The 21215-nt window shown below is 38.6% G+C and overlaps 1 protein-coding gene across 1 annotated transcript; it reads right to left on the bottom strand.

Moving 5' to 3' along the window:
• Nucleotides 1-55: 55 nt before the first annotated feature.
• On the bottom strand, nucleotides 56-12320 carry NDUFB6 (NADH:ubiquinone oxidoreductase subunit B6). The gene is made up of 4 exons (XM_015073442.3): nucleotides 12011-12320; nucleotides 9802-9894; nucleotides 3612-3656; nucleotides 56-233 (listed from the first exon to the last, which is right to left on the bottom strand). The coding sequence occupies exons 1-4, from the start codon at nucleotides 12188-12190 to the stop codon at nucleotides 165-167; spliced, it is 387 nt and encodes a 128-aa protein (XP_014928928.1). The 5' UTR covers nucleotides 12191-12320; the 3' UTR covers nucleotides 56-164.
• Between the last annotated feature and the right edge of the window lie 8895 nt (nucleotides 12321-21215).

The following is a 21215-nucleotide window of genomic DNA, read 5'->3' as shown; positions in this document are numbered from 1 at the left end:
AAATAATTCAGAGTTGCAAACTGTACAATATTTGGGAAGAAAACGACAACACATATCTCAGAGTAAACTTTATTAAAGTTACTTTTCCAGAAAATATATTCAGTAAATACAGTAATGCAGCAACAAACTTGGGCTCATATGCCTTTGAAATTTTAAAGTAATCTTCAGTGATGCTGATCAGGAAATTCTTTCATTGGTGGAATTACTTCTCCAGTCTCCAGAATTGTATCACCCTAAAAAAACAAAGATGAATTAGTAGAAAAATCTTGCCTGCAGAGGTGATAGTTCCACTTGGTCAGACCTCACAAGGAAAATGTAGTTCAGTTCTGGCATTCACACTTTGAAAAGGACTTAGACAAAGTAGAAGCTGTCAAAGATGAGCAATATTCAAAATCTTAAGGTATAAGTGAAGGGGAAGCATAAGTGAAAGAAGTATACGGGAAAGTTTCACTCAAACAAAACGTCCAGAAAGGGCATGAAAGTGGTCTTCACAAAGTGACAGAGATGTTTATTTTGCATGGCCCCAAGAAAAAGGAAAAGCCCTAAAAAGAAGTTATGTATTCCCAGCAACTGAATGTGTTAGGCAATCACCAGTTTACCATTAGGCTCAGATATGAGGGACAGAATGCAAACTTTGCCAGGGTAGCTGGTTCAGGCATCTTTTCAAACCTAAATACAATCTATGTGGGAGAAAGGGCATGGGCTTTGGAGCCAGAACCAGGTGGTAAGAATCCTGGAACCTTCACTAAGAAGCTGTGTAATTTTAGGCAAATTACTTAGATTTAGTTCCAGCTTTGTGTTTTAAAATAGATTCTGTCAGTCTCACAGTCCATGAATAACTGGGTAGACTAGAATTACCCCAACCCCACCCTTGCCATTCCTTGACCTGGTAATGTTCAGGACTGTTATCTGATGAAGAAATACACTTTTACTGTTGAAGTCATTATACATTGGAGGGGTAGTTTGTTACACAGTTAGCATTATCCTAACACAGAAATTGGTACCCTGAAGTGGTACTAATGCCACTGTAATAAAAATCGAACCAATCTGCACTGGCTGAACAGTGGAGGCAAGGACAATGGCATGGGAGGCTAAAAGATGGAAACAAAGGCAGTAGTAACTTGGAAGCAGAGCCTCTAGTAAATTGAGGTCTTAGGAGAAGTAGCTGAAAAAAGTTACAGTATGTCTTTGATTACTACTAGCTGCCTTGGGAACGTACTTTAAGAAACAGGAGCTTAGGCAAAAAGTGGCTGATTTAAGAGGAGGAATAAAAATGGAAAGAATAAAAAAATTCAGGACCTTGCAGTATTGGAAAATCATACTGCTTCTGAATCTTTAAACACTGAGAGCTAACACTGAAGAGATCCTGAGATCAGAGACCCAGTAAAACTCAATAAACAGAAGAACTCTCCTATGGCAAAGATAAGATCTTGAATCAGTGTCTCAGATGTCCTCCACACAGTTGCCATGGAGTTGAAGATGCAGTTGCATGAACATCAAAGAAATGAGAGAACTTCGTAACTACACAAAGCACAGATGCATAGAGGACTGACTACAAGCAAATGGGCTCCCATCACGTATTTTTCTTTCCATACCTACCAACTGTTTTGGGAACCTGATGGTCAAAGAAGCCAAACATATAGGCAACAAAAGCCCCTGGCACTCAACCTTAAGCAGAAGGCAGATTTTAAAGGCTGTACAACCCTAAGAGCATACTTGCCAGTATGCATTTGAGACATGGTCTAGGTTGATAATGGAAAAGAAAACAAAACAAACCCTAAACAAAGCCAGGGGCCAGGAAGAACAATGAACAAAGGTATTCCTTCCAGAAACAAAATTAGTGCCCATTCAGGTAACTTACTGCACACGGGGGGTTAGGAGTCTTCATGTTTGATCACTGGCATTTCAGAATTGCCAAGAACTAGTGACTGCTCTACTGTCCGAATTCCACCACTGAACAATGGGTGGCAGGGGTTAAAGAAGGGATACAGTTAAGTAACCTTCTTAGTTCACTAATCCTCAGATCTCCAAGAGAAGTCACATCTAAACCTACCAGATACTACTGTGCAACATCTGGAGATCATGCATTTGGGGCTGGTTGCAGTGATGGTATGGGACTGCGGGATTTCTCTCCAGAAAGGAACTGTGTTTTATGTGTAGGGAGAAGGAAGCAAAGAGCTATTCAGTAATGAGAAGGGTGGACTGGCACTGACTCCAAGCATGGTAGGCTGGGAAATACAAAAAAGCACAGAGATCCGTGGAACAATAACAATGAGTTCTGGACAACAGGATCTGAAGAGAAGTGATGTAAGCTACTTCCAAGGTTAGACCTTAAGATCCACCCCTCTCTTTCCCTGACATGATCTTTAGAAGCTCATATTCCAGATGGCATACCTATAAGGTTGTGGAGGACTGCATGATGGACATCAGTCTGTGCTGTCAGTAAGAAACAGACCATTGATTTGTTAAGCCACTGACATCTGAGGGTTAGTGCCTATCCTATTCTAATATATGTACAAATGATCATTCTTTAAGTCCTCACAGAGGAAGCTTCTTAAAGGGATCAATGGCACAGAAACAAAGAACCACAGTGGCAAAAAAACAAAACAGAACTAGGCATGCTAAATGCTCCATAGCATTTAAGAGACCATCACTTTGGTCTTCTAAAAAGAGCCTCACGATTCTTTTCTTTTGAACAGTACTAGCAAAATAAATAATAAACAGATATGTCAATGGAAGATTAAATAAATTACCCAACTGATGAAACTAGTAAGATAATTTCCTATTTTGAGACTACATAGGCCCTGACACACATTAATTATACACAATTAAATATAGAAGAAATTCCCTATTTCCAACTGAAGGGTTAGCCAATTTTGGTGGTTCACCCTAAAATTCCCTTCTTGCAGACGATAATGGATTATTGTGACTGTGTCATTTGGTTGAAGCAAGAACCAACACAGTTCTGTTTTTTTAAAGTATAGAACTTAGAGATTGATGGTAGTTCATTATCTATGACTAGAAATAGGACAAGAACATAATCTGTATTTTGCCATGCTAAACAATAAACTCACAGACAACCAGTAAAAATACCAACTGTTGGTTAAGTAATCTTTTAATGCTGAAAACATTCATTTTAAATTAGGATAATAGCTTACATATTCACATCCCAAAACTTAAAGTACACATTAACACATTTTAAATTCACAGATGGAGAGGTTAAGGTCAACTGCCAGAAGAAATGATAGTTTGGAATTACTGAAGGAGGATTTCAGTTGCTGTTACTATGCCCAAGTGTCTGCTCAGGCTCGTGCCCTAAGTCCTCAACTCTACATGAAACAGGGTACCAGTGAAAAACTGTTGGTACCTTCAGTTCACTTTAGGACTACAAAGGTCATACAACAAGTTTTATAGCCAGCTTCAAAAGAAATGCTTCCACCTCCCATTTTCAACTGTACCTTCTGCCTTACAATATTTCCTATTTTTTCTTTACAAGAATATACAAAACAGGCACTTACAATGACACTGAGAAGGAACATTTTAATGATCACTTAGGGAGAGAAAGAAGAGAGAAAACTAATAAAAGAAAAATCAGAGACATTAAGACTTACTGGGAATATTCTGGGCTTCCTTTCAACAATGGCATATGGTTTTGCCTGTAATAAAAGTAATGCTCTGTTAATTATGGTTTTAGAGTTTCTTCTAAAATAAATCATATTCCAGATTTTTAACTTAAATCCCAAACTTTCACCCAACTCCAGACTCATACGTTCAATTGTTTACTCAAGATCTTTACTTGGCTGTCTCTACTCGTCATCTCAAACTTAACCAGGTCCAACCTGTAACATCTCTCAGCCCCAAATGGTCCCCTATTGCAGCAAATGGCACTTTCGTTTTCCCAGTTACAAAGACCAAAAACCTCAATTCCTCAGCAGATCCTGTTGAGTTTATAATGTTGAGATTATATCTTGAATCCAACTGTTTCTCACCACCTCTAGTACTACTACTCTTGTTCAAGCCTCTATCACTTTTTTCACCTGCTAGTGTCCCAGCATTGGTGCATGCCTTCTTAGTCTGTTCCCAACACAGAGGCAGAGTGATTCTTTTAAGATGTACCAATCTTCTGCTTAAAGTTTGGCAATTTCTACAGCAAAGGCCAAAGTCTTTGCTGTGATCTCTAAGACCCTACACAATCTGGCCCTTGGTTACCTCTCTGATGTCTCTCTGCTTTCTCTGTATTGTAGCCACAGTGGTTCCTTTGCTATTTGTCCAATCAGCTGGGCCTGCTTGTGCCACAGGGCCCTTATACATTAATGATTCCTCTACCTGAAATGCTCTTCTAGATACCTGCTTGGTTCATATCCTCATTTCATTTATGTTTCTCTTCAAACAGCACTTCCCCAGAGAGGCCTCATCTTACCCTGCTTAGTTTTCCTTCTATAGATTTATAACCCTATAACATTACATGCCTCTTTGTTTATCTATTTATTGCCAGTCTCCAAGACTAAACAGTGCATGAGGGTAGAGACTCAATCTGCTTTGTTCACTGCTATATCCCTGTGTTTAGAACAGTGCCTTGCATATAAGAGATGCTAAATAAATGTTTGTTAAATAAATGTATTTATTAAGTATACACATTTGCACAAGATACCACACCAACAAAATTTTACTAAAAGATAATTGACATAATGTAAGACTAAAGGAAACTAGAGCCAAATGCAGGAGATAAACTCAAAATACAATGTAAATACATTAAAATGTCTTTAAGTACTGTGGCCAGAGGCAAGAAAACATTGAAATGTGCCTCGAAAGAATGTAAAATTCAGTTAGTCACTAAAGGTGTTAGCTGAAGCAAACTGGCTGCAACATTACTGAGGATGCAGACCTGCCCAAATCCAGAGGAAGAATAAGGTAAGGGAGAGGCCTTGGGACCTCTAGTAACAAAACCTTTAACTAATCATGTCCATTTGTGGCTCAGGAAAAATCACCTGGAAGTAGGACTACCTCAGATAAGCAACCATACTAATGTCATGAATTGTCAACCCAGTAACTGCAGTTTGTTAAATTTACTTCTCTTAGGAGATAAATGACTTTTCAATCCTAGAAAAATTTAGTTAAATATAGATATAACAAAGATTAAACCTAGAGTATAAACAAGTAAATGTCAAATTTAGTACGTTCTTAAAGCATGGGCATAATCCATATACAGTAGTCTGTTATTTAGAACATGTGTAATGTTTAAGGTAATCAGTCTGGCTATTAGAGATTCTAAAAAATCAGTTTTAGGATCCTAGTTAAAATGGATAATTGATTTAAGCTTGTGATTGTGAGTTTAAAAAGATTTTGCTTCTTAGGGTCATTAATTTGCCCTACATATGCTTAAAAATATAATTCAACATATAAATACAAATGCACAAATGCAGCTTAAAACATATAATATAGTATATTTGTAAGTGGAATTGTTTTAGTTGAGTTCAACTTGAATTAATCCAAACATAGTAAGAAGAAAGGAGACTTCACATTTTACTAGATGTACAAATAGTTTAATAAAATTTTAAAACCTAGTTTAAAGAATTGTTTTTAAATTTGAAACTAACAAAATGAATTTTAATTTATATTCCAGGTAACTGTGAACAGTTCTTTCTGCGCATAAAAACCACTCTTGGATGTTAAAAAAAAACGTGCGCTGACAAGAAAGTAGTAACATTTTTTTCTTCTGTAGAGTCTTGCATGTTGAGACAGTGAAAAAAATAACAGACATATAATGATATGAAATGGGCTATGGACTTGAAGATGAACATAAATATAAAATTTTGTTTAAGCCCAGCAACAAGAGAAACATAAGCTATACTCTTACCCTTAGACATATACATTTGTTTGCCGCCACCCCCCCCCCCCCCGCCCCTTAACAGTTGCAGAAAGATTTTCTGTTGGTTTACAAAGTGAAAACACTAAAGTCCAACTCTAATTCCCACTAGCCTCCACTAATTTCATGTTTCTAACACAGAAGACAGACCATGTCTACTCGGATATCCCTAAAACTGATGTGGCAGCACATGCTCCCACACAAATTTACTCCTTTCCAAAACACTACTTAGAACTTCCAAGGCTAGAAATTCTAGTCACAAGTGTCTCTGAACTTTGGTTTCATCCCCAACTTAACTTGAGCTATGTCTTCTTTAAAAAATGTCTTCTGGGGCGCCTGGGTGGCTCAGTCGGTTAAGCGGCCGACTTCGGCTCAGGTCATGATCTCGCGGTCTGTGAGTTCGAGCCCCGCGTCGGGCTCTGTGCTGACAGCTTGGAGCCTGGAGCCTGTTTCAGATTCTGTGTCTCCCTCTCTCTGCCCCTCCCCCGTTCATGCTCTGTCTCTCTCTGTCTCAAAAATAAATAAACGTTAAAAAAAATGTTTTTTTTAAATGTCTTCTGCCTCTACTTTTCTTTTTCATTCCTGCTATCTTCACCCTAACCAGATTCTCATCAACTAACACCTACAAAACTGCAACAGAGCCTTTAGCTGATTTGCCTGATTTTGGTACTTTCCTCCCTCCAATTACCCCATCATATCAATATGGGTTTTTTTTAGGTTTTCCTAAATATAGCACTTTTACCAATCACTATTGAAAATGGAAAGCTTCTCACTGCCTACCAGATAAGGTTTAACCTCCTCTGCCTAGCTTTCAAGAGTTTCTACTAAATGGTCCCAGCCCACTGAGCCAAGAGACCTGCTATTCCAGTTGCCTCCTCAGTCTTGGGTAGATATGATACGCACACTACCGACTCCTTATCTTTCTTTCTAGCTAGGATCTTTTCTCTTCCATACTCTTACCCAAATCATACCCATCTTTCAACCTCACTATAACCTCTTTAAGGTCAGGAAGTTTATCTTGTATATTCTTTCCAGAGCAATAAAGGAAGATGATATACTAGGCACTCAGTTTTTGTTGATTAATGAACATAATCTGCTTAGTGAAGAGAACAAAAATGATGTCAGCAATCAGAATTTAAAGAGACCATGCAATCAAGAGAGAACAAGTCACGTTAAAGGGAATTTTCTGAGAATACCAATTATTTATTTTGACTCTCCTTTCAACATGCTAACAGAAAGCAAACCTCAACTGGATTATCTACAATTTGTTTAGGCAGTCCCTAACTTTTGTTTTATCTTGAAGTAATTCTGTACTTACAAAAAGCTGTAAGAATTATAAAAATAGGGGTGCCTCTCGGTGGCCCAGCCAGTTAAGCATCTGACTTTGGCTCATGTCAAGATCATGTCATGATCTTGCGGTTCATGCGCATCAGGCTGTGTGCTGACAGTGTGGAGCCTACTCAGGATTCTCTCCCTCTCTCTCTGCCCCTCCCCTACTCTTTGTCTGTCCCAAAACAAATAAATAAAACTTAAAAAAAAAAAAAGAATTATAAAAATAATTTTTTCCTGAATCACTTCAGTAAGCTGCAAATATTACTTTAGTATTGCCTACAAATAAGAATATTCTTAAAACTTAAAATAATCACAATACAGACATCAAGATCAAGAAATTAATGTTTCATTATTGATACATTTACTACCTTCTATCTAGTCTAAAGAACCCATTCAAATGTTACCAACTGTCTCAATAATTGTTTGGAATTCTCAGAAAATCCTCTCTTACAGAACTTGTTCTCCATTGTGGTAGGTTCTAAAATTCTGAATGCCAATGCCACCTTTGTTCTTTTAACTAAGCAGATTATGCCATCAATCAACAGCTGGATTCAGCTGACATGCCTCTTTAAGTCTTCAATCTAGAACAAATCTTCAGTCATTCTTTAACTTTCACAATCTTGATACTTTGGAAGGTAACAAGCCAGTTACTACACAGAGAAGTCCTTCATTTTTGTCTTATGATTAGCTTCAGGTTATACATTTTTGGCAGGAATAGCGCATGCTTGATGCTCTTTTCTCACTGCACCCTATCAAGCAGTACACATTTCCAGTCTGTCCCATTAGTTGTAACAAATAAGTATGGTGAAGATAGGTATTTTGAGATTAACGTTAGCAACTTTTGATGTTCTCTGGCTGAAGAAAATGTTACTTTGATGATTCTCAAGTGGTGACTTTTCTAATTGTATCAGTCCTTGTCCATTTAATATTTAGCAATCTACTCTACAAAAAAAATGGTCTCCTCAACCCATTTATTAATTTTTTGTATGTGTGTGCACTCATGGTTTTGCATTTTATTTATTCAGTTATAACTATCATTAGTTATTTTTTTTTAATGTTTATTCATTTTTGAGAGAGAGAGAAAGAGCAAGAGACAGCATGAGTGGGAGAGGGGCAGAGAGAGAGAGGGACAGAGGATCCAAAGTGGACTCAGCGCTGGCAGCAGCGAGCCTGATACGGGGCTTGAACTCACAAACCATGAGACCATGACCTGAGCTGAAGCTGGACACTCAATCAAGTGAGCCACCCAGGCACCCCTATCATTAGTTATTTTGATGCTCACATTGTCCTGCGGGAGTGCGGATGAGTACAATAAGTTCACTTTGTACTTTTCCTGCCCCAGCTCTGGAATTGGCCATTTCTCCAAAGAGCTCAGGATCCTTTCAGTGGAGAATTTAGAAAATAAGACCAGGCTGCTAGATATGTTAATTACCATGTGGTAGCACAGCAACCAGGCCTGTCAGTGGACAGACCTAGGGAATACCCACATTTATATATAGAATTCTGTATCAATACACATTAAAAACCTTGAGTTTATACCAAAAATTCCAATTCCATTCCAGTACCACAGGGTTTTCTATCTTTCCACGTGTGTAAGTCCCTTTTCTGACATGAGAATTCCGGGTCTCATTATCATCAATGTATGTACTTATTTGAATCATTCTCCTATAACCAATCTCCTGTCACTACCACCACACTCCAGTATAAATAACCTCACCTCATTCCAGTCCTGAGATCTTACTATAGATTGCCTCCTCCATCATTGCCCCAAACCACCTTTCTTCCAGATGTCCTCTTCCCCTTGCTCAGGTTCCAATATCCTACCCAAGGTTAATGACCACTGCTGCTCTCCAAACAAGTATATTCACTAACCTTCCCCCTCCAAACTTTCCCTCTTCCCAGGACCCAGTATCTTCAGTGGGTACAAGAATGCCCCATTCACTCTATTTGGGTTATGACATCCCATGCTGGGCAGCCACCACTCCACTCCCCTCCATGCCACTCCCCCAAGCGCAATCCTTCCTCACCCTGCCTTGGATCCAACACCCTATACCAGACTATCCCTCGGCTTTAAAATGTGGCAACTGGCTCAGTTCAATCACTACATGCAAGATCTTTTCATGACAAAGTTCAAGCTTTTGGGCATCATGGATTCTAAAGAAAGAAAATTGTGAAAAATCAGATACAATGAAGAAAAGAGAAATGGAATGATGACAAAGATAACCTTTGTCTGATTTGAAATGTATCTTATATCACATCTATGTTCAAACAAAGGAGCAGAAATTCTTTTCTTGCTTCCTACTTGGAACCCCAAGTTCACACCAGTATTATTAGGTCAACTACATTCTGATCATTTAAACACTATTTTTATGAGAAAACTCATTCCACATTGTAATCAACTAATATAAAGATTAATTTTTTTAAAAACCATACTTAAGTTTCATTAAACCTTTTACCTAAAAGGGTTCAAAGTAGTTCAAAACCAGTTATAAGTGCAGATTATTTCCACTAAGTAAAGCAGGGTAAGGCATGCCCACATGGGAAATAATTTTGTATAATATCAAAAATAAATTTTGAAAAATACATACTTAAAACATACTTACATTCACATGATATTTGATATAATAATGAATAATCCAGGCAGGTATAAGTACATGAGTAAAAGCAAAGATACTGTGTCCATATGCCTTATAAATCTGGAGGGAAAAGAAACATACATAAACAGATATCCCATTTTTTTATGCCTGTGGCAGGAAAAAAGCATCAATGATATAATAATGTCATGATTATTTTTAAGTGCCTACATACTACATATTTACTACAGTCTGTAATTAACCTCACCCACTGAAATATTTTTATTAAACACAGGGCCTGCTAGGGGATATCTACAGAGTTCAGAGCAAACAAGGCTTAAGGCAAGCAACATTTTGCAAAGCTACAGTAAGATATTTATAGATATATAGAGATTTTAAAGACTACAAAAAAAACATCCTTAATATAAGCTTGTTAGATAAAACATGGCAAAAATAATGAAAGAATAGTTTTAATTGATTTAACGAGAGTAATCAAACCTACAGAATTTTTCAGGTAAAGTCAATTTACGTATCAATTTCAGACATCCACAGTCAACACACATGCATCATTCTAGGTGTAAGACAGACAACCTTGAGCACACCAAAGCTCGAAAAAGAATGTTTTACATATTGAGACGGGGTGTTCCAAGCTCACTTTGAGATGCCTTCAGGAACACTATCTTAAAAGAGAAAGGAAAAATAGAGGTAAAAATGGAATTTTTCCATGACAGCCAATTTGACTGCAACACACCTATCTTACCAGGGAAAGGACTAACTAGACTCTAGGTATTACAGTACATCTGATTATGGAAGAAAAATTAACTCAAAGGAAGGTAAATCAGACTTCAACAATCATTTACTTCCTTTCATCGCTGGCTGATGGGTGGAATGTCAACTTCCAACCAGGTAGCTGCCAAAATCAACAAGTAGTGTCAGCGATACAAAGGGTGAGAGGAGGGTTGAATCAATTTAATTTTACCATCATAAATAAGTATCTAATACGACTTTCTGAGAAAAATGTGCATAAGACTTGGTAGCACAGGAAGAAGTAGATACACGAGGATCTCAATGTGAACTCCTTCAATTCTTGGCTCTGTGACTATGGGTATATCATTCAATTTCTGTAGGCCTCATTTTCCACACATTTAAAATAAGGATTAGAAGTAGTGTCTACCCGGGACGCCCAGGTGGCTCGGTTGGTTAGGCCTCCGACTTGGGCTTGGGTCATGATCTTACAGTTTGTGAGTTGAGCCCTGTGTTGGGCTCTGAGCTGATGGCTCAGGGCCTGGAGCCTGCTCCAGATTCTGTCTCTCTCTCTCTCTCGGCCCCTACTCACACTCTGTCTCTCTCAAAAATAAATAAACACCAAAAAAAAAAAAGAAAGAAATTAAAAAGAAAAAAAAGTAGTGTCTACCTTACCTTACAGAAGTAAAGAAAGTAACACATGAGAAATGCTCAGCAAAATCCAAGGCAGAAAGTTAGCACCCAAGTGTTACTTAATAGTATTATTACCATCATTATCAGCCAATGTTACAGCTTATTGAAAGCAATTCTGAGATATAGTGTTCATCACTTAAACTAATGTAATTTAATGAATAACTTCAAGAAAATATCCAGAGACCCTTAAAATAAAGACAGCTCTTAAATGAGTGATTTTTCTCCAGTGTGAAGTCCAGAAATGGCATTTGCAAATTAAACAATGTGTCAGAAGTACATAGTGGTTGTTCAGAAGGGTGGCTCTTGAATATTACTCAATAAGCATACAAGTAGGACTCATCTTTTATGGTGATCACATGGGGGCTGTACTACCAGTTAGAGAGTCATTGTGCCTTCTGGTCAGTTGGGTGTAGTGTTAGTCTCTATAACCTCAACTTTTAAATAGCAGGCAGTGTCTTTAAATACTAAAATCACATAATTTTCACTCAGGGAATCCTCCTATCATTCTGTAAAACCTAAGCAAAGATTCGCCTCCTTCGCATCACACATGACAGCGAAAGGGCTCTCCCGAAGCCATACACACTCCTGAACTCCAGAACTGCCAGCCCAGGACTCTTGGGACAAGAGAGCGTCCCTATTAAACCTGAGTCTCGGTTGAACCTGGTTCTCCCTCAGGGAACTACGGGGATTTGCGGGCCCAGAGTGATGTCAGTCCTTGGTGTGTCTATAATAAGCAGGCGTCGAGCGGCCAGGCTGGGGGTCGCGGCGGGGTGTATCAGTGCGAGGATGGTTTGTCACTCACCACCTTCTTCCAGGGGGCCTGGTCCTGCAAAAACTTATTCCAGAATCTCTCCATAGGCCACACCCTCTGCGGGGGCAGCACCGGCTCCCGGGGGCTCAGTTCTTGGTCCTTTAGCCATCGCCTTCTCAGCTCTCGGAGCTGCTGCAGCCGCAGTTTCTCATCGGGCGTGTACCCCGACATGTCGCCCCTGGTACCGAGGCAGGACACGGCGCTTCCCCGACCAGGGTCTTCTCACTTAGGCGCGCGCCACCCCCCTTCTGAGGCGACCTTGCGCGGACGTTCGGGAGCGGCGCGCCGTTATGACGTCACTCTGGTCCTGCCTCCGCAGCGGCTCCAACCTCCGCGCAGGGGCTGGGCTTGCACGAAATCTTTACCCGCCCAGGTTACTTGCGGGTGAATGGTCGGTGCGCCTTAGTTGTGGGCGGAGGGGGGGAAAGTGACGAAAAGAAGCGAGAGAGGTCGGAGGGCTAGAGTGGTGTGCTGAGACTTGGAAGGATGAGAATATGTGATTCAGTGAATGGGACGTCCAAATGCAAATTCTTCACTTCCCTCTCCCACCTTGGTACTCCTCTTCCCATGACTATACTTGAGAGTCTGTGGAGAACGTTACTTCCGAGTTTAAGTGCCAGCTGTGTCAGTGACTGGTAAAGTGACCTTGAGCAGTCTCAATCTGTTTATCTGTACTGCGGGGTCAAAAAAAGAGTAGCTTAATATCTAACAGAATTGGACCCGTTCATGCTTTGACCAGAAATTCCACTTCGAGGACTGTATCCAAAAGATGCAGTGGTAAAAATATGAAAAGAATGTGCACGAATATTCACTGCAGCACTATTTACAATAAAATACTGGAAATTCCTCAATGGTGGGCTGGTTGAAGAAATTATGGTGCAATAATACAACTCTCTGGTCTATACACAACTGTAGAGTGATCTCTAGAATCTACTGTTAAGTGAAAAAAAAAAAAAAACTAAGTGGAGGGAAGTGTATATAGTATGCTACCTTTTATCCAAAAAGAGAAATTTAATTTTCAATTAAATTTGAAAAATAATGTGAAGGAAATTATTGCTATTGGGGGAGAAAGGGAATAGGATAGAGGAGATAGGGATAGAAGCTAGGCATCTCTGTATATATCCTATGTAACAGATTTGACTCTAGAACCATGTAAACATTTTATACTTTTGTAAAACAAAATTAAATTTACAAAATCTCCTCTAACAATCAAAACTAAAAACACATGAATCTAACTGATCTGCCAGGTGTCATAACCCCCCAAACACACACCATTTTGAGTAAATTTAATCCATCAAATTACTGTACGTCTATAGAGAGGTATGCCTCAAAGACAGAGGAACTTCAAAAAAAATCTTAAATTATTTTAGGGAATATATATTGGTAGTGGTGGTATTATTAATGTGACACTGAAAGTAAACATTTACACTGGAATTTTTGTAATGGGAGAAAGGAGTTACAAATGTAAATTGTATGACTTTAAGTAAAAACTCTGAAGGCCTGAATTTGAATAAAAAACTCAGTAACAATTCGTGATGTATTTTATCTTTAAATATGCCTATTTGGGACACCTGGGTGGCTCAATGAGGAGCATCTGACTCGATTTCGGCTCAGGTCATGATCGCAGGGTCGTGGGATCAAACCCCACACTGGGTTCCATGCTGAGCATGAAGCCTGCTTAACATTCTCTCTCCATCTGCCCCCTCCCCTGCTCACGTGTGCATGCACTTTCTCTCTGTCTCTGTCTCTCTCTCTATATATATCTCTATATAGGTATCTATATTTATATAGATACCTATATAGAGATATATAGATATATCTATATTTATATATATGTATATATACATATACATATATCTATATCTATGCATATATATATACATATATATATATATATATCATTGTATCTTAGCTCTGCCCACTGAAATGACTTAAAAAACAATGGCCAATCCAGTAACCATAAACATCTCTAGCACCTATAGTGTGATTTCTAAATACCATTTTCCATTAGAAGAAACCAGGACTCCTCAGAACAGCAGTTCTCAAACATTTTGCTTCTCAAATTTCCTTAAACTTTTGAAAGTTGTTGAGGATCCCAAAGAGGTTTTGTGTGTATTGGTTATACCTATTGATGTTAGAAATTAAAACATTTGGGGCGCCTGGGTGGCGCAGTCGGTTAAGCGTCCGACTTCAGCCAGGTCACGATCTCGGGGTCCGTGTTCGAGTCCCGCGTCAGGCTCTGGGCTGATGGCTCGGAGCCTGGAGCCTGTTTCCGATTCTGTGTCTCCCTCTCTCTCTGCCCCTCCCCTTCCCCCGTTTATTCTCTGTCTCTCTCTGTCCCAAAAATAGAATTTTTGAAAAAAAAATTTTAATAAAAAAAAAAGAAATTAAAACATTTTATTTTATTTTTTATTTTTGAGAGACAGAGTGAGACAGAGCATGAGCAGGGGAGGGGCAGAGAGAGAAGGAGACACAGAATCCGAAGCAGGCTCCAGGCTCTGAGCTGCCAACACGGAGCCAGATGTGGGGCTCAAACTCGCGGACCGCTAGATCACGACCTGAGCCAAAGTCGGAGGCTTAACCTACTGAGCCACCCAGGCGCCCCAAAACAGATTTTAAAATAACAAAATATCTATTAACAAAAATTATTTAATGAGAAGAGTGCCATTGTTTTACATTTTTGTAAATCTCTTTAAAGTCTGGCCTAATAATGACAGCAGAATTTTTAAAACCACTTCTACATTCGATCATAATATCATACACCACATAGCCCTTGTAAAACTATACTTTTGTAAGAGAATGAGACTTAAAAAGGGCAAATAGCATGTTGGTATTAGTATGAAAATAATTTTGGCCTCATAAACACCATGAAAAGATCACAGGGATTCCCAGGGGTCCCCAGATCACTCTTTGAGAACCACTGCCTTAGAGAAATACCTAATTCCAGGTCTGAGTTAAGAAATGTAAAAGAAGTCAGGAACATCTTGCTTAGCAGAAAGCAGGGAAATTTTTAAAGACTGTTTGGGTCATGTTAAAAGGATTCAGAAGCAGGGGCGCCTGGGTGGCTCAGTCGGTTGAGCATCTAACTCTTGATTTTGGCTGAGGTCATGAACCTGCAGTTCATGGGATCAAGCCCTGGGTTGGGCTCCACACTGACAGCATAGAACCTCCTTGGGATTCTCTCCCTGCCCCTGCCCCTCCCTGGCTCATGCTGTCTCTCTCTCAAAATAAATATATAAACTTAAAAAAAAAAATGATTCAGGAGCCAGCTTGAATAGACTTCCACCGGTCAAAGATAAAAGAATTTGGGTATCAATAAGTATAATGACCTCAGTGGAATGAAAAATATCAAAGAGATTCACATACATGAGTTCATGATGAGTTAAAAAAAAAACAACTCATTGGTCATTTTTGTATGGTGTTAGGAAACCAACTCATTATTTTGAAAGCTGTTAAGTGAAAGGGAAAAATCAAGCACTTTGTGTAAGTTGGCATCTCTGTATAAGTTGCATCTTGGAGTAACAAAATAGTTTATGAAGGAAAAATTTAATCAAAGAAGCATAACCTGATAAAAGAAGAAGGGATGGCAAAAGTAGAATATCACTACTCTGCAACCATTAATGAGTAAATGCAATGATCATCAAAAGCTGCCTAAGTCTCAAAAAGAGACTAAGTGCGCCTCCTGGTGGAAGAGTGCCTCACTGCCTGTGAAGTAACCTTGCCAAACAAAAAAAAATTGAACCTGAATCTGTTCAAGTTTCTAGATCTAAAGGAAGTTTCTAGATCATTTAAAGGAAATACATGGACAGACTCCTGTAATTCCTATACAACACCAAAATGATACATTCAGAAAAATCCATACCGTGGAAACTAGACAAGTAACTCCGTTTCTTAAACAAAAATATATTGAAGGGAAAACAGAAAGAGAGAGGCAGGGTGGGGGTGGGGTGGGGGATGATAACCCATAGATTAAAAGAGATGATAACTCTGGAACCACAAAAGACCCTAAATAACCAATACAATACTGAAAAAGAAAAACAAAACTGGAGGCATCATGATTCCAGATTTCAAACTATATTACAGAGCTGTAACCATCAAGACAGTATGGTACTGACACAAAAACAGACACATAGGTCAATGGAACAGAATAGAGAACCTAGAAATGGACCCACAACTATATGGTCAACTAATCTTCGACAAAGCAGGAGAGAATATCCAATGGAAAAAGGACAGTCTCTTTAACAAGTGGTGCTGGGAAAACTGGACAGCAACATGCAGAAGAATGAAACTAGACCACTTTCTTACACCATATACAAACATAAATTCAAAACGGATGTGAGACCTAAATGTGAGACAGGCTACCATCAAAATCCTAGAGAAAAAAACAAGCAGCAATCTCTTTGACCTTGGCCACAGCAACTTTTTGCTAGACGTGTCGCTGGAGGCAAGGAAAACAAAAGCAAAAATGAACTATTGGGACTTCATCAGGATAAAAACCTTCTGCATAGTGAAGGATACAATCAACAAAACCAAAAGTCAGCCTATGGAATGGGAGAAGATATTTACAAATAACATGTCTGATAAAAGGTTAGTATCCAAAATCTATAAAGGACTTATCAAACTCAACACCCAAAAACCAAACAATCCAGTGAAGTAATGAGCAGAAGACATGAATAGACACTTTTCCAAAGACATCCAGATGTCTAACACATGAAAAGATGCTCAACATCACTCATCATAAGGGAAATACAAATCAAAACCATGAGATCCCACCTTTCAGAATGGCTAAAATTAATACAAGAAACAACAGGTGTTGGCGAGGATGCAAAGAAAAGGGGACCCTCTTACACTGTTGGTGGTAATGCAAACTGGTGTAGCCACTCTGGAGAACTACATGGTTCCTCAAAAATTTAAAAATAGAACTACCCGATGACCCACCAATTGCACTATTAGGTATTTACCCAAAGGATACAAAAATACAGATTTGAAAGGGTATATGCACCCTGATGTTTATAACAGTGTTATCAACAATAGCCAAACTATGGGGAGAGCCCAACTGTCCATTGACTGATTAATGGATAAAGAAGAGGTAGTACACATACACACACACACACACACACACACACACACACACACACAGGAATATTATTCAGCCATCAAAAAGAATAAAATCTTTCCATTTGCAACCATGTGGATAGAGCTAGAATGGATTATGCTAAGCGAAATAAGTCAGATAGAGAAATACAAATACCATATGATTTCACTCATATATGGAATTTGAGAACATATGGGGGGGTGGGGAGAGGGAAACAAACCATAAGAGACTTTTAACAGAAAACAAACTCAGGGTTGATGGAGGGAGGAGGTGGGGGATGAGTTAGATGTGTGATGGGTATAAGGAGGGCACTTATGATGATGAACAATGGGTGTGGTATATGACAAATAACTGAATTCTACTCCTGAAACCAATATTGCACTGTATATTAACTAACTATAATTTAAATTAAAAAAAATTTAAATAGCCAAATTATGGAAAGAGCCCAGGGTCGCCTGGGTGGCTCAGTCGGTTGAGCGTCCGACTTCGGCTCAGGTCACGATCTCACGGTCCGTGAGTTCGAGCCCTGCGTCAGGCTCTGGGCTGATGGCTCGGAGCCTGGAGCCTGCTTCCGATTCTGTGTCTCCCTCTCTCTCTCTGACCCTCCCCCGTTCATGCTCTGTCTCTCTCTGTCCCAAAAATAAAAATAAACATTAAAAAAAATTTTTTTAATAAAAAAAAATTATGGAAAGAGCCCAAATGTCCATCAACTGATGAATGGATAAAGAAGTTGTGGTATATATATACAATGGAATATTATTCAGCTATAAAAAAGAATTAAATCTTGCCATTTGCAACAATGTAGTTGGAACTAGAAAGTATTATACTCAGTGAAATAAATCAGAAAGACAAAAACAATATTATTTCACTCAGATGTTGAGTTTAAGAAATATAACAGATGAACATAGGGGATAAAAGAGAGGGGCAAACCCATAAAACAGACTCTTAACTGTAGAGGACACACTGAGGATTGCTGAAGTGGAGGTGGGTGAGGGGATGGGTGAAGGGGGTGATGGGTCTTAAGGAGGGCACATGTGACGAGCACTGGGTGTTATATGTAAGTGATGAATCACTAAATCCTACACCTGAAACTAATATTCTAATGTATGTTAACTAACTTGAATTTAAATAAAAATTTGGAAGGTAAAAAAAGAGATGATAACTCAACAATAAGAACATGAACAACTCGAGTAAAAAATAGACCAAAGATCCTAATAGACATCTCACTAAAGAAGATATATAGATGGCCAGTAAGCATATGAAAACATGCTCCACATCATATGTCATCAAGGAATGCAAATTAGAACAATGAGATACCATTATACAACTGTTAGAAGGGCCAAAATCTGGGATCCTGACAGCACCAAATTGCTGGTGAGAATGTGAAGCAACAGCATACATTGTCAGTGGGATGCAAAATATTACTTACCTTGGAAGACTGGTGGTTTCTTATAAAACTAAACATACTCTTACTATATGATCCAGCAATCACATGCCACGGTATTTAACAAAAGAAGTTGAAAACTTATGTCCATACAAAATCTGCATACAGATGTTTATAGCAGCTTTATTCATAACTGCCAAAATTTGGAAGCAAACAAGATTTCCTTCCATAAGTGATTGGATAAACTGCAGTACATCCAGACAATAGAATGTTATTCAGCACCAGGGCACCTGGGTGACTCAGTTGGTTAAGCACTGATCTCATGTCATGATCTCACAGTTCACAAGTTCCAGCCCCATATCAGGCTCAGAGCCTGGAGCCTGCTTCGGATTCTGTGTCTCCTTCTCTCTCTGCCCCTCCCTGACTCATTTTCTCTCTTTCTCTCTCTCAAAAATAAATAAAAACATTTAAAAAAGAATGTTATTCAGCACTAAAAAGAAAGGAGCTACTAACCAATGAAAAGACATGAACGAAACTTAAATGTGTATTACTAAGAAAGAACCAATCTGAGAACCCTACATACTGTATGACTCACACTATATGACATTCTGGAAAAGCTAAAATTATGGAGACAATAAAAAGATCAATGGTTGCCAAGCCAGGGGGCAGGGGGTAATGTATGAATAAGCAGAACACAGAGGATTTTTCGGGCAAGGAAAATATTCTGTGTGACATTGTAATGATGGATATATGTTATTTGCCCAAACCCATAGAATGTACAACATCAAGAGTGAACCCTAAGGTAAACTACGGACTTCGAGTGATTATGGTGTATCAAGGTAAGTTCATCCTTGGTTAAAAAAAAAAAAAAGTACTATTCTAGTGAGTGATGTTGATAATGGGGGAGGCTATGCATGTGTGAGAGAGCAGGGGGATATGGAAAATCTCTGTACCTTTTTCTCAATATTATTGTACACACAAAACTAAAACAATCAAGTCTTTTTAAAGTGTGAAACAATGAGGGAAATTTGAACACTACTTTGATCTTTTATAATATTAAGGAATAGTTGTTAATTTTTTATATGATGACATTGTGGTTATATTTCTAAAGAGGAGTTCTTATCTCTTACAGATGCATACTGAAATATTTATGGATGAGAGAATACAATGCCTTCTAAATAATTGTACATAATTTCTAAATACTTTAAATAATTGGAGAGGGAGGAAAGAGGTTTAGAGGAAAGAAGATTAGTAATGAGTTGGTAATTGTTGATGCTGTCTAATAGGTAAATGGGGGAATAATTATACTCCTCTCACATACTATTTTGTATATATTTGAAGTTCTTCCAAATAATAAGTTTTTAAAAATCTGTGCCTTGAAGTAACAAGTAAACTATGCATTTAAGCTATTACTAATCCTCATTCTATCTTATAATAGCTACATTTTAGACTAAAATTCTGCATCCTTCTTAGGTTAGAGCTCTCAACCCTGTTAGGATGAGATGCAAACAACTGATAGTCAAGGGAGAGTGCTTAATCATCCCAGGAAGGATAGAGATCCTCAATGAGGCATTCGATAACCCACATACATGTTTCTTTGGTGAGTAGAGTTAAAGACATCTAGTAATTTCTTGAATTTGGGAGCTCCATTCTGACTTACTCTGGAAAATTACTATACTTTCCTCACCTCCTGCCACCACAACACTCAAAAAGAAAAAAGAAAGAAAATCAATATTGTTTTGGAAAATATATTCTTATACCACTGTCTACTGCCTACTGTATTTCTACCCCTTCCCATTTACATATAGCTATGAAACCCAAGAAGAAGATGGGTTCTAAAAATAAAACACAGTGGGGGAGCAAGTTCACCTACCACACCTGGGAAATGTGGACTCACAAATTCAGATGGTAGTACCTGGATTAACTCCTGGACTAGAGTGCCACAAGAGGGCACTCTAGCTTGTGGGAAATTATAAATCCTGTACAGTCAAGTTGAGCTTTCTATAAGGTCTCATTTACCAGTCCACAAAACCAGGAAGGAGCTACAGAACAGAGGGCTGGGAAAAGAAGGAGCTGGGAGATAAGGTGAGAGGTTGTCTTCTGTCAATAAACTTGGGATCTAATAAGGGTCTAATACTTCCAAGTATGTTTTTAAAGGCCAACATGATTTGAGCCCTGGAAGAGTACACCAGTTGGAGCAGAGATGAGATTGAAACCATTGATTTGAGGTGATGAGGGACAGAGAGCCGAAATGAGTGCAGGACCCTCTACCACCAGACTGAATTTGCAACCTGGAATTGAGATTCAGTTTCCACCATCAAAATTCCCTTTCAAACTGCCAGTCAGAAATTTAAAAGCTTTTGTGCTATCTTCATTTATTTAAGCGTATTTATTTTTTCTATAAATTCCTTTACCTTTTAGTAAGTTTCTTTCCTCTTGTTCTTTTTCTTTAAAAAAAATAATAATCTATCACTCTACCACACAAGGCATCATTATTTCCAAGGACGCAAAGAGGAAAAGGATACTTACTCATGTTGATTAGAAGATCTGCAAGAGGGAGCATTCTGGAAGTCCCTACTTGGAATTTTTTTTTTTTAAATCAGTGTCTTAGAGGTAAACAGAAACTAATATAATCCACAGCTTCATGACAAAGTTCATGACTTACACAGGCAGAAGGTCACAAACTGTGTGCCAGAGATGGAGTTCTGAGCTGAACA

The sequence above is a fragment of the Acinonyx jubatus genome, chromosome D4, assembly GCF_027475565.1.
Source record: "Acinonyx jubatus isolate Ajub_Pintada_27869175 chromosome D4, VMU_Ajub_asm_v1.0, whole genome shotgun sequence".
Classification (NCBI taxonomy): domain Eukaryota; kingdom Metazoa; phylum Chordata; class Mammalia; order Carnivora; family Felidae; genus Acinonyx; species Acinonyx jubatus.
This window is presented reverse-complemented; position numbering and strand designations above follow the sequence as displayed.

What these genes read in the sequence shown, in the direction of transcription:
- NDUFB6 (XM_015073442.3), bottom strand. Translation starts at nt 12,190, where the DNA reads ATGTCGGGGTACACGCCCGATGAGAAACTGCGGCTGCAGCAGCTCCGA. An exon ending in AGGCCCCCTGGAAGAAGGTG is followed by an intron (nt 9,895 to 12,010) that starts GTGAGTGACAAA and finishes TTTTCCCTCCAG; the next exon opens with ATTTATAAGGCATATGGACA. An exon ending in ATATCAAATATCATGTGAAT is followed by an intron (nt 3,657 to 9,801) that starts GTAAGTATGTTT and finishes CTTTTATTACAG; the next exon opens with GCAAAACCATATGCCATTGT.